General features: G+C 42.0%; 3 protein-coding genes across 4 annotated transcripts; 1 reads left to right on the forward strand and 2 right to left on the reverse strand.

The window, feature by feature from the left end:
• Positions 1 to 178: 178 nt before the first annotated feature.
• LOC124313831 (alpha-amylase A-like) lies at positions 179 to 3,748 on the reverse strand. Its single transcript, XM_046778629.1, has 13 exons — positions 3,658 to 3,748; positions 3,300 to 3,580; positions 3,212 to 3,237; positions 3,132 to 3,139; positions 2,906 to 3,063; positions 2,722 to 2,823; positions 2,432 to 2,666; positions 1,690 to 2,359; positions 1,164 to 1,427; positions 937 to 1,088; positions 693 to 877; positions 510 to 604; positions 179 to 435 (listed from the first exon to the last, which is right to left on the reverse strand). The coding sequence occupies exons 2-13, from the start codon at positions 3,440 to 3,442 to the stop codon at positions 278 to 280; spliced, it is 2,196 nt and encodes a 731-aa protein (XP_046634585.1). The 5' UTR covers positions 3,443 to 3,580; positions 3,658 to 3,748; the 3' UTR covers positions 179 to 277.
• Positions 3,718 to 6,036, reverse strand: LOC124313836 (protein ABHD18-like). The gene is made up of 9 exons (XM_046778633.1): positions 5,764 to 6,036; positions 5,573 to 5,701; positions 5,427 to 5,511; positions 5,178 to 5,363; positions 5,003 to 5,115; positions 4,785 to 4,923; positions 4,524 to 4,721; positions 4,206 to 4,453; positions 3,718 to 4,140 (listed from the first exon to the last, which is right to left on the reverse strand). The coding sequence occupies exons 2-9, from the start codon at positions 5,662 to 5,664 to the stop codon at positions 3,807 to 3,809; spliced, it is 1,395 nt and encodes a 464-aa protein (XP_046634589.1). The 5' UTR covers positions 5,665 to 5,701; positions 5,764 to 6,036; the 3' UTR covers positions 3,718 to 3,806.
• A 4,434-nt stretch (positions 6,037 to 10,470) lies between these two features.
• LOC124313843 lies at positions 10,471 to 12,071 on the forward strand. Of its 2 annotated transcripts, none has more exons than XM_046778640.1 (5): positions 10,471 to 10,815; positions 10,901 to 11,085; positions 11,151 to 11,356; positions 11,416 to 11,536; positions 11,767 to 12,071. In XM_046778640.1, exons 2-5 carry the CDS (start codon positions 11,003 to 11,005, stop codon positions 11,834 to 11,836), a joined length of 480 nt encoding a protein of 159 aa, XP_046634596.1. In that variant the 5' UTR covers positions 10,471 to 10,815; positions 10,901 to 11,002; the 3' UTR covers positions 11,837 to 12,071. The 2 variants fall into 2 exon arrangements, with proteins under 2 accessions (XP_046634596.1, XP_046634597.1); XM_046778641.1 differs by having other exon boundaries at positions 10,475 to 10,815; positions 11,416 to 11,526; positions 11,601 to 12,071.
• The last annotated feature ends 885 nt before the right edge of the window (positions 12,072 to 12,956 follow it).

Raw genomic sequence — 12,956 nt, forward strand, 5'->3', positions numbered from 1 at the left:
GAAGGCCTGAAGAAATTTAGGCATGTCGGTCGAAATAATTCATTGGCACTGGCATCCCTGGCATCCGCCACCGGGAAATGTCGCACGAAAATGAAACCGAGGAGACGGAAAAAGAATCTAGGGTGAGCGGGGGTAATAGGGTACATAAATCCTATTTTTAATTTAGGCTCAATTCCACTCATGCCAAGTTTGTGTATTGATTATTTCCTCCTAAGATAGAAGAACACAATTTCAGTTTGAATCTATTAATCTTTATTATATTTTGCGGGGACGAGGTTTAATCGAAGCTGATGATCTGGCAGCCCTTGCCACTGAAGGTGAAAACGTTGATGAATCCGCACCGACCCATGTGATTGGTAGGGCTGGCGTAAGGTGGAGTCCCGGCTCCGTTGCCTGTGCAGGCCGACTGGACAACATCCGCTTCCCATCCGTTACCTTTTTTCAACGTCCGAAAAATTGATTCAATCATTTAAAATTCTACAAATAATGTTAACCAATAAATTAATTACCAGCGTTGGTGAGGAAAGCTTTCACTTCGAACCAGGTGTTCTCCGCTTGCGAGCAATCCATGTCCATTTCAACCATCCAGTAGTGATCGCCAAACCTAATTTCGCGCCAATTTTTAATTATAACATTATTTCTACAATTAATTCAATTCATTATTTTTTCATTAGATATTGCTGGAATATTACGTGTTGAGTGGTTGGTATCCGGCTTCAGTTGCTTTGTTAGAAGTCCAAGCCAGCGGAGTGCCGGAAGCGGGTTGACCCGCGTAAACCCCCTGACCCACCTCCACTCCGTACCAATCCAATTTGGTGTCGCCGATCGCCCAGGCGTTGTACTTGTCGTAATGGGTCGTCGTACCCAGCGAAGAAACCTGTTTTTTAAATTAATTTTTAATTTACAATCAAAAGATTTAAAAAGAAATTGAATTACTTTCATGGGGAGAGCGCAGGGTGAAGTTGCGGCATTTTCAACGCAGCCCGGTCGAACCGTGTGGTCAATTCCTCCTCGGATGAACAAATCCTGTCCAGGATTGGTTTGCTTCTGGATGAAAACCACCGTGCGGTTGCCACTTGGCGGGCGAACTGCATAGCGAAATTTTTAGTCCAAATTTCATTTGATTAGACACACAAAATGGATGTCAATTTGATATTATGAACCGGTGGTTGTCGTAGTGACGGAGCAGCCGGCACCGTAGCACGGCACCGTCGGGATAGTGATGGTCGTTTTGGGCGTGGTCGGAACGGTGGGTCGGGCAGTTCCGGCTGTCGCCGTAGGCACGGGACCCGTTTCGCATCCGACACAAGCCGCGAACATGGGCTCCTCGTAGTTGTCGATTTGAACCTGGGCTTTGCCGTCGGAGCCCACCGTGATGCTGGTGGCGCAATCGTCGATAATGTTGCAATACGTTCCGGCCGGTAATCCTTTTTATTCAAATAAAATTTGGGAAAATTTAAAACAATCAAAATTAATTATTAATAAATTAAATTAAATTAAAATTATTAATAAATTCAATTAAATTAAAAATGGTAAACATAAAATAAAATATAATTCAATCAAATAAAATATAATAATAAATAAAATTTAAATGATCAAATGATTATTTTAATTAAAATGATTGATTTAATAAAAATTATTATTAATTGAAATTAAATTAAAAATTGATATTATTGAATAATTAAATACCGGTGGCAAGTGTTTCGGTCATGCTTCCGCCTTTGGCCATGGCGAAAAATCCCTTGTTGCCTCGGGAGAAAGCCACAGCCCCGCCGTTGTTCCAGTAATTGTCCATCTGAGTTCCGGCGACGGCGTTGCGGAAGCGTACCATTTTGGCGATGGGATTCCAGCGGTGCTCGCAAACCCATTCGCCGGAACAACTGCCATCCTCATTAATAATCACGTCGACGGCGCTGTAGTCGTCGTTGTGCGGCGGCCCGACGTCGGAATTGTCAAAGAAGTAGCTGCTCATAACCTGGGCGAATCCGTACGGATGGGCCAGCATGTAGGAGACGGCCTGCTTGTACTCCCTGGGCGTCTTGTGGGTGATGACGTCACCAGCCCCACCGTGTCCGCGCTGGTTGTCGTGATTGTCAACAAAGACGAAGGCCCGGTCGTCCCTGGCCATGCCCCATCCGTAATCGATGAGTCCGCCCAGCTGGCCGTAGTCATTGATGCCCCAGGCTAGTTTCATGCAGTAGCGGAATTCCGTCACCAACCCAACGTCGTAATACTCGTCAACCCGAACGGCTCCGTCGTTGCGGTCGATAACTTCGCTGTAGACGAACAGTTTCGAATTGGCGGCGAATCCGTGTTCGGTCGGAAGTGGATTGACCCTGGACGTGATGGCGGCAATGTCCTAAATTAAACGAACCCAAAATTGAATTTTAAAATTCAATAAAATGACGTCAAATCAATGGATGAGACTCACCAAGGGCCACATGTGTTTGGCCGCATCAATGCGGATGCCGGCCACTCCTATAGCGACGAGGCTGTTCAAATATCCCGCCACTTTATCGCGGACATAGTCCAGGGCTCCGTACAGGTCAGTCAATCCGACCAGGTAGCAATTGCGGACGTTGTTTGGATCTCCGTAGTTGTTGACGTTGCCGTCGAATGATGGGCACATGTCTTTCGGCGTGAAATGCTCAGCCGAAAAAGGGACCCTGTCAAATCAAATATTTAATGCGGAATTAATTTTAATTAGTTGACAGTTTATACCCAGGGAAATCTAAAGCATCGCCATCGTAGGGCGACCCGGCGTAGGACACGCCCAGACGACCCAGTCCGCTCATATGATTGATAACAGCATCGACATACGTCCTGATAACAAATCACCAAGTTATTACATAATATTATACTGCGCTTTAATAATGTTTTATTTTTTTAGAAATAAATTTAATACCGGACTCCGACAGCGTTGCAACGTCGGACCATGTCGGCAAATTCGTCCGGATTGCCCGACCGTGAATGTAAAATGTAACTGACCGGTTGGTAGCGCTGCCACCACGGCTGAGGAGGATTGTTGTCGGGCAGGATGACGTGCTCAGACGGAGGAGAAACCTACAGGGGGAAAATAAAACCGGAATTAATACTTAAATTCCGATTAATTTTTATAGCAATTTCTATACCTGGAATCCTGTGAAAGTTGCGAAACATTTTGAAAAGTGGAATTAGTTTGAAACAAGTTTGAATTTCTAATTAGTCTTACCGCAATAGCCAGCTGGTCCCAGAAACCTGTGACATGAGTACAATTATAATTAAGGTTGAATTGAATTAAAATGGGATTGATTAATTACCTTTCGCATTCGGCGGCAATGTCGCTCCATTTCCACTCAAAAAGATGGACGATGGTCGTTTTGCCGTTGCAGTTGGGGTCGTACTGACCCAGGGCGACTCCCATCATCCAGCAGCCGATGGCCCAAATCCAGATGGCCTTCATCTCGTTATAAATTGAGTTGAATTGCACCTTAAAACTCTTGATATATGTCGTCGTTCGTGTGGGCACCGGCAGCGGCTGAAAACTCTTTCCGTCTGTCGCTGCGTGTCCGTCATTTTATATCGCAGTTTTGTTTGTCCACTGTAAACAGTTGTCACGATCAAAGTTCAATTAGCTGGGCGATTGTACAAGTATTTCGATTTTTAAACCAAAATTACCTTTTGTGTCAATTCCTCTATCGGCGTTGGGACTCACTAAAAATGTCATTCAAGGCCAAGTGATTCCCATCATTTGATTTTATTAAAATCTACACACAATTATACACACCCCCTTCAAATGTTTAGGTTAATTCTATAAAAAAATATAATTAAATGGCTGGTGGTGTTGCATAATGTTTGGCAATGATTTTGTCGAAGGCATCTTTGACCGCCCGCCGGAACATTTGGTGGTGGAGGACGTAGGCGGCCACGTGACCACTCGACACGTAGCGGACCTCTGCTCCAGGCCACAATTGTCTCAGGTCGGTACATCCTTCGCGGGGCACGTAGGCGTCGTCGTTGGCCGTCACGATGACGATGCACGAACTGTCCACCGGCCGTGAATAATTGGCAATGTGCGTAAACTCGTCCATGATCCCGCGCATAAATTCCATCGCCTGTTGGCGGGCTTGAGCTTTCTCCATCCCCTGGACTCGCTCCTTCCTGTGCACCAAAATTTGGACACAAATTTAATTTAGAAATTCCTTTTTCTTTGAGAAATAATTTACCAAAACGGCTGGATGATTCGTCGCAGCGGACTGGCCAACGATACATTTCCAATCCGTTTCCAGGATTCCGGAATGGCCATACCGGACAAACCGGATAATTTGAAATTGAACGTCTCTTCCACGGCACTCGTCAACCGCTGCTGGTCGTTGCTAGGAAGAGGTTGAGCGTTGCTAGGACCGGCAATCTTTGACCCGATACTCCGCGAGTAATTCTGGGCAAACTGTTTGCCGGCATCAAAGGCACAATCCTGAATAAACGAAAGAGATAATTAATCGACATTTTGTTTTAATTTTAAGGAGGTTAAATAAGAATATTACGCCGACGGAGGGAGACTGCAGCACCATGTCGAGGATTTCGTTGTAAATTTGGTTAGAAAAATATTGTGATTCGAGAAGTGACCAGTCGATTGCTCCGCTCATAACTCCACGGGTAAACACGGCCGAAGCTGTTGACCAGGATAAGCACGGGACCAGGACGACAGGTTTCGGCCAGCTGGAGGCTGCCAGTGAAGCCATCTATTTGAAAAAACCTTTTAAGTTTTGCTCAATAATAAAACAAAAATCTAATCAATTCGTTACGTGGCCACCCATCGACACTCCGGTCACTCCGAGTGGACCCAGTCCATTGCGTTCGCACCAGTGAAACAATACAAGAGACTCTAGAATAAGACATCCGCCCATCACGAAAATGTCAGAGACGTTGTGTAGACAGGAGAGTCTACAAGCGCAGAGGAGAGAAAACAAAATTGTCAACATATCTACAACACGAGTATATGGACAGTTGGTGAAATTCTCACTTTTGCTCTTTCGGCTTCCGCAGTCCGTAAAATGGATTCTCCAGGATGATGGAGCCGACATTCCATTCGTTCAAAAGAGGTTTGCCCATTAGAATCCGCCGGCGCCAAAAGAACTTGAAACAAAAGTAAAATTGATTCGATGATATTTGTTAAACTCAAAATGTTTAGATATTACATGATCTCCTGTCCCTGCAAGTTGCACTACCATGGGCTTAAGCCCATTACTCCAGTTCCACTTTTTAGGCAGCAGCATTTGAAAGTGAGCAATTTCAGACTCCTCTGGCACCAAGCCAGGGAGGTGATGTGCAAACGGGCTCTGGAAATGGCCATTTAGGATCTTGTAATGCTTGTGGTCTTCTTCCTGCGAAATGAAGAGTTTAACAGTACAAACACCAATTTCAAGTTATCAATTTATGAAAATTACCTTTGTGAAGGTGACTTTGTGCATTGGATCGACCAAGCTTTGACATTTTTCTCTGTCTGACACAATTTTACGGAAATCAAAAAGCCTGGCAGTCATTTTAAAAAAATATTAGCTGCAATTTGATCAGCGTTATTAATTTTCATTACCTTTTAATATTCTCAGGATTGCCCCATCCTCTAACAAAAAACTTTGATAGCACTAAATTCCTATAAACACGGTCTAGCTTACTGGCACCCATTCAAAGACAATAAGTATCAGAGAGAGATTAATGTACCCTGTTTCAAAACAAAATCGAATTAGAGAAGATTATCAAAGTCTGTGCAAAAATATCTCGTACCTAAAGTCATCTGAGATGAATTTTAAAAATGAACTTGTTAGACGAAGATTGAACGCGTCTAAACCGGAACTACGTTTGAGTTAATGGAACTAAATGAAACCGAAATCAAATGGAAATAGCTAATAGGCTAGTGGATAATGTCGTGCACTCTTTGCCATTCAACTAGTGCTATAAACTTATAAAGAAATTAAAATCTACTGCAAAAACAAGAAAAATTCATTCGTAACACAACGTCACGAACACCCGATTAAAGAATCAAAAACAAAAATCCTTGTTGTGTCGTCTGCACTTGCAGTTTTTTTAAATTCTGGCAACAGGCCAAAAACAACACTTTCGCGGGCAATTTAAAAACGAATTTTTGTTTTACATTTAGAGAAACATGAAAAATGAAACGAGAAATTAAATAAAAATAATTCAACAGTCAGCATCGCTGCTCGTTTTAAAATTTTCCCGCTCAGCACTCTATTGTTTGTTGTGTATATGGGGGGCCTGAACGTGAACGTTAACTGTTTTGTTTATTATTTATTTACGAGTTTAGCTGTTGTGTGAAATGTAATTTTTTCCAAGATTTTTTCCAAGTTGATTGAAATCAGCAGCATGCCAAAAAAAGGGGTGGGTAAGAAGAAATTTATCGTAAAAATGTGACACACGCAAACAGAAATAACGCACACACGCTAATTCAACACCATCACTCAAAAAATTAAAATTTAAAAAGAAATTGCATTTTGGGATTAATTAAATTTAATTATTTTATTGGTTGTAACGTAACCTTTTTTTCGAACCCAAAAAATTGTCTTGTCCTTTCCGTGTGCGTGTGTGTGATGCCTGCGTGAGGTAGCTGGTCGATTCGGCAAAAAATGGATTTGCCGAATTGGATTTGCCGAATCGACATAATGCCGAAATTGTATTGTCGATTCGGCAAAACTTGCCGAATTCTTCCCTCTTAACCATTTCAGCTGGATGGGACGGATTAATCAAGTTTTGGGACTATAGGAGACTAGACTAGGAGAAGTACAAATCGTTAACTTGTACTGTATTCACGTAATTTTTCGTATAAATGCCCGTAGTATGCCTCCACAACTTCTTTTAATATTTTTTTTACAACTGATTTTATCTGGGTATGACTCCCACTATTCGATTAACCTTGCATTGACACAAGCCGTAATTTTACGACAACGTTTTTTTATCTTATCCTGGCACAGCAATTTTTTATTTAGGGGAATCATTTTAGCTTCTTGGTGTAACATAGGTAATAAGACATAAAAATTCATTTTGGGATTCATTCTGCCATTGACCCTGTTATGCCAACCTTCGGCGTCATTATTCGTTCTTATAGGCTGATTAAAAACTGACCACTTAATTGGTGGCCAGACAGAGCCTACTATCCAATTATTATCAACGTAACTGAGAAAACACTTCAGAAGCGTTTGGTCAGTTTTTTTGTCTTTTAAATCGGTTTCAAATAAGTGAAGAATTTGCTCTTGTAGGTAATGGAACATTTTTGGGATTTTTTCAGGTGGGAGAAGGTGTAGAGAAAGAATTCTCTTGATAGTTGCCGAATCGGCATATAAATTTGCCGAAATGACTTAATTTGGGTACCATTTCGGCGATGTTGCCGAATCGACAATCAGTGATTCGCCGAAACGGCGATTTGCCGAATCGACATGGAATCCCTGCGTGATGCGGGCCTTGCGGGGATAAACCTGGACCATGTGACACCCGAAACCCATCCAGCCACCCAAAAACCATCACCACGATCACCACTGTAATACACCCACTTTGCGCTTTGTTTTCTTGTTTTTATCTCAAAAATTTATCCGCCAAATTAATTGAAAAAAAAATCGCCCATCTATCCCAAGTCTATCCCTCTCGACCGACGGTGGGGTGATTTATTGAGTCCCAACATTTCCCCAATTATTTTGGTAAAACTGAATTGCAAAATCATCGGCGTGCTGGCGAACGACATGAAAAACGAGAAGCGACCAAAAGAAACGGTGGCCCGTTTGGGTCTCAAAGAATTGCTCATCGTGCCAAAACTTATGAGGGCAGATTTTGGCACTGTTTACAACGACGCTTATTTTCGTTTAATTATCCGCTTAACATCCCAACCAGTGTGTCCCATAAACGGATCAAGCAGTCTTCCACGAACGACAATTGCTCCTGTTCTACGACTATATACGACTATACGGTAGTACTATGCTCTTTTTTTAACATTTCAGGAGCCATATCCCATTCATGGATCTAACATGAACAAGTTAAAAGTGAGATTGTTATGGTATTCAAATAGCATTTTTGACAGCCATATTCTGTGGGTACTTTCAAGTGGCCAAGTGCTGTCACACATTTTGTGCATCCACTCTTTACAGCTGCAAAAAACTCTATTGCTTCCCAGGCGTCTTTCTTTTTTGAATTCAGGGGCTAGTAGAAAACTCTCCTGCAGTGGCAGTAGACCCTCACTTTTTTAAATTGAGAAGAAACTGAAGCTAAATAATCTTTCTTGGCGTTTGATTTAGGGAAACTAGACATAAAATTGGACTGAAGGCAGCTTTTGAGAAGAATTCTTATGACCTTTCTGTCGTAGAAACACTCCGAAGGATGTTTCCCCATAGCCTGCGAAACAGCGTTTGCGATTGCGTGCAATCCGCAATCATTATGGGGAGTTGTTGTTGGCAGGCAACATTTTGGTATAATAAAAAGAATTTTCCTTTGGTCTTAGAAGCGCTGATACACATCCGACGACGTGGTCACTCGCTGTATCTCCCAAGCTATCGAAAATGGAGACAAAGTCGTCTCCTTTGCGTTTTGACGCCACAAACCAATGGTCTTGACCATCGTGGATAATTTGTATCCAGGTTTCAGAAGTAGAAGCTGGAAAATTCAAATCCCAGCATCCGAGCGTAGTATCAAACAATCCTCCTACATGAGGAAACTGCATTTTGATCAGCATCATAGCAGCATTGATTTGTGGAGATTCAAGCCACTGTCCTGCCACTGTCACATTTTCAATGTCGGCTTCTGACAGAATTATGTTCCGGTATCCCCACTGTGATCCCCGTGAGTGATGGCTATGAATTGGGTTCTGAAAATTCTTTGTTGGCTTCCGTCCGAATTCAGAGAATTTTCTTGAACTTGAGGCTCTGCAGTAATATTTTCAACTTCTGCCTCCACAAAAAGCTCAACTTCGTCTGGGAAAATGTCCACTGGAATGATAAAAGGTTCGTCTATCGGTGGCATCCCTATTTCAATTAAAGATACAGTTGGGTCCATTCTATCAGTAACAACACCGGGGTCGTAGTCGGCCGTTGAATGAAAGCCTTCGCGATCAAATGGGACGATTCCGGTCTGTCGAAAACCAGCTGTAATGTTGATAGGGTTAGCAGCTAGAGGATACGATTTGCTAACGATATCAGGAATGTCATAAATGGACATAGTTTTGCCAGGATTTTTAATCATCCATGCTGAAGCAGCGTTGCTATTAAACTTCTTCATTGGGCTATAAACCGATACATCCAGTGGCTGCAACCTATGAGAGCAGTGCGCGGGGAATGACAGGAGATTTACGTAGTTTTGATTGCATCATCACAAATACAGTACCCAATTATAACGCCTCTACACCCCTATACCCCCTTAATATCGATTTCACTCTCCCTCCCCCCTGCCTCCCTTCGCCAAAACTATTATTGGACTCTCCCAGGGTAGAAGACTGAGTAGAAGTATACCCGCATGTATAATCCTCCAGCGTAAGGAATTAACCCGTTTTCACCAGTGCTGATGCTCCACCAACTTTCAAACCTTCAGCGCCAGGTTGGCCGGAAACTCAAACGTTGATCATCCAAAATGAAGATAGACGAACAAGAAATAACATCATTAAATGAAGAGATAGATAACGTCAAAAAATTGGCAAACGCAGATCACGCAGATCTGACTTTAAAAAATCAAAACCTAGAAATCATTTCAAAAAATCCAAATCATTTCGGATGCGCTTTCGGCTTTCCCCTTCGATGCACGCAGCCCTACGTGAGCCCCACGTGACCCTTCAACTTTCTCGGAACATTTTTCCTTCCGTCTTCCTTCCGTCCTTCTTAAGAACAAGTACAACAGCTCGCAGACGGAAGTGGTGCGGTTAACGCAGAAGCTGGAACAGGAGGAGCAGGACAAGGAAAAACTCAAAGTCCAGCAGGTGGCTCAGCTCAAGTCGCAGAGGGATCGAGCCATTGAAGCTGAGAGAGAGAGAGACAAGTTCCGGGAGAGCAGCCAGGCTTCCCAGAAAGAGTTAACGACCAAGACGGAGATCGAGCGATTGAGCAAAGAGCTCGATTCCAGCCAGCAGGAGATGGCCAGAGATCGACGGCGAGCCGAACATGCTGAGCAGGTCGGCAGGGACTTACAGGATAGTTTGACCGCCCAGGAGAAGCACAAGTTCAGGATAATAATGAACATGCAGTCAATGATTAACCGCTGCATGGCCAATTCCCTTGCAGGGGAAGCGGGTCTAGCGACTTCAATTTCTTTTCGATACGACTTGAAGAACTAAATAGTTTAGCTTAGAATAGTCAATATTAATCCAGTTGCTGTGAGTGTTCTTCCCATCTCTTCGCTTATTTATTGTATGTAGGGGAGAACGGGGCAGTTAGGGTAGTGTGTATGTTGGCACTATCGATATTGAGATATGTTTTAATAACATTTAAGTGTCAGAAAAATTCATGCTTATGCATTTCGAAAATCTCCATCGTTTAAAAAAAAAATCATTAAAAAAGTCCGAAGGGTTCAGTAATAAATGAAACAACAATTTTGGCGCCTTAAAATCGTGTCATCAGCTTTGACAGATTTTTTCAATTTACGGGTTTCAGAAATAGAATAAAACTTTCAACCAATAATATTCTTGAAGGAAATTCTTTCCTCTTTCAATCTGATTTTTTAGTTTATTATTTCTCCTTAGAGGAGTTACTGAAAAATCAATTTGATTAACGACACCTATTCTTGAGGCAAACTGGCCTGACAACGTTGGGGCAGTTTGCGGGTATAACTTCTATGTCGTCTAATGTCAAAATGGTGAGTGTAAAAATTCTGTCAATTTTTGTTAAATGTAACATGGTTAGGCATTATATTAGAAAAACTGAACGTTGTATGTATCCAGATGGTTACATTTTGAAAGCTGTCACGAAAGTTGTTGCTGAGAATCAAAAAGTGTGTGATGTTTCCAAAGCAACCTCCATCCCAAAAAGATCTCTTCTGAGATATGTTAAAAATTTATTGGCTTTTGGAATTAAAGATGAAGCTGAAGCAACTACAATCATTTGGGGTCACCAAAAACCTCATAAGGTAATTCCACTTATAATTTTTACTGTATATGTGTTGCAATGTTAACTCTTTCTTGTTCGCTCTAGGTTTTCAAAAGCAAACAAGAAAGCAACCTTAGCAATTACGTCAAAAGGGCTAGTGACATTAATCATGGAATCACTACCACAGAGTCACAGACATGAGAAGATTGGCTTATCAGTACGCTACCCAAGAAAAATGTATTGTCCCTCCCCGTCTGCCTTGCAGTATCTACCACAGGGAAGTCCATTCCACCACTCTTTGTCTTTCCACGGTAATATTTTTTCAACTCAAATATGGTCTTTTGCTAACAAATTTGTCTGTTTATTTCAGAGTTCATTTTCAGGAATATTTCCTCAATGGTGCCCCTCTTGGTTCTGTTGGATCAGCCAATAAGTCTGGCTGGATATGTCAGACAAAGATTTCGATTTGTTCATCATCGAGGTAGACCTATTGCTTGTATTAGAAATCTACCCTTTTCATTATTTCTGATCTTATTGTATATTCAATCTATCTAGACCAACAACACCAGCATACATCACGTCTGGGTTTAGAGTGGCTGGGCTAGTCCCATTTTATATATTTATCTTCGATGGTGACGTCGACTTTGCTTCATCTTTCGTCACGGATCGTCCTTTTAGGCCTTATTCATCACCAGTCCCATCTTCATAGAAACCCAGCATCCAACGATAACATCGTCCAAGAAGGCCAAACTCCCGTTCCAGAGAACCACATCACGGCCAATTGTTCTTAGTTATTTTAATGATCTTGATGTCGTGGCCATCTAAATTTGTGGTTTTTAAATAACTCATGTATTGTTATCATTCCACCAAGAATATACTTTTGAATCTTAACTTTCTTTATTTATTTATTCGTTTATCTGATGTACCGTCCCTTGGACTGTTAGTCCATAAGAATAACATGGGCTTTTATGCCCCCATACATGGAGCGAAGTGCCCCTTCAACGGGGCATCTCGTCTTTTAATTTTGACGTTTTCAAATTTACTTTTTGACCTAATAAAGGGGAGTTTCTGTTAATTAAAAATTCGAGGCATATAGCTCATTCTCCCCTCTTTCTTTTAAGATAATCGGGAGTTTCGAAAAATTATTTTTAAAAGTATGGTGGCCAAAAAACAAAAAATCGCGTCAACTAGTACAACTCTCCCCTACCTACTTCTTTAAAATACACCATTTCACATTGGGGAAATCACCTCCGGGCATTTCATGTTCGATTTATTTAGTGTAAGGTTCTTTTCTTAAAATCTCTTGAAGAAAACCTTTACACATGGACCATCAACGAATGCCAATACGAAAAGGTCATGGCCAACCATCTAAATTTATCCCAACGAGCAGATGGGCATAGGACTCTCCCAGGGTAGAAGATAGATGGGATAGAAGTATATACCAGCATGTAATCCTCCAGCGTAAGGAATTAACCCGTTTTCACCAGTGCTGATGCTCCACCAACTTTCAAATCTTCCCGAAATCTTCACCACCAGGTTGGCCGGAAACTTCAAACGTTAGTTTTTGCCGAAGCAATCGTCATGGATGTGACGTCGGGGCGTGACGTCATGGATGTGATGCTGCAACATATTGCAACTTTCTGCATCTTATCTTTATTAATTGGCTCAAGCGACAAGAGCTGATTCGGTTATCAGCTGTCCTGCGTTGCGGGAAAAAGCTTTGGAATCAATGGTATGTAACGAACACGATTGTTCCCTTAAATCCAATTGATTAAACGTAATTGCATCATCACAATTACAGTACCCAATTAAAACGCCTCTAGCGCCTCTATACACCCCTACCCTCTTAATATTGACTTCCCCCCCTTGCCTCCCTTCCCCATTTTTCATGCCAAAACCATGCCAAGAGCC

The sequence above is a fragment of the Daphnia pulicaria genome, chromosome 10 (assembly GCF_021234035.1).
Source record: "Daphnia pulicaria isolate SC F1-1A chromosome 10, SC_F0-13Bv2, whole genome shotgun sequence".
Lineage (NCBI taxonomy): Eukaryota > Metazoa > Arthropoda > Branchiopoda > Diplostraca > Daphniidae > Daphnia > Daphnia pulicaria.

Coding starts and splice junctions, on each gene's coding strand:
- LOC124313831 (XM_046778629.1), bottom strand. CDS start 3,442: ATGAAGGCCATCTGGATTTGGGCCATCGGCTGCTGGATGATGGGAGTC. Junction 2,824..2,905: donor TGCAACGCTGTCGGAGTCCG/GTATTAAATTTA, acceptor ATTTGTTATCAG/GACGTATGTCGATGCTGTTA. Junction 1,428..1,689: donor GACCGAAACACTTGCCACCG/GTATTTAATTAT, acceptor TTGAATAAAAAG/GATTACCGGCCGGAACGTAT.
- LOC124313836 (XM_046778633.1), bottom strand. CDS start 5,664: ATGGGTGCCAGTAAGCTAGACCGTGTTTATAGGAATTTAGTGCTATCA. Junction 5,364..5,426: donor ACAAAGTCACCTTCACAAAG/GTAATTTTCATA, acceptor TTCATTTCGCAG/GAAGAAGACCACAAGCATTA. Junction 5,116..5,177: donor TTGCAGGGACAGGAGATCAT/GTAATATCTAAA, acceptor TTTTGTTTCAAG/TTCTTTTGGCGCCGGCGGAT.
- LOC124313843 (XM_046778640.1), top strand. CDS start 11,003: ATGTTAAAAATTTATTGGCTTTTGGAATTAAAGATGAAGCTGAAGCAA. Junction 11,357..11,415: donor CCACTCTTTGTCTTTCCACG/GTAATATTTTTT, acceptor TGTTTATTTCAG/AGTTCATTTTCAGGAATATT. Junction 11,537..11,766: donor CATCATCGAGGTAGACCTAT/TGCTTGTATTAG, acceptor AAACCCAGCATC/CAACGATAACATCGTCCAAG.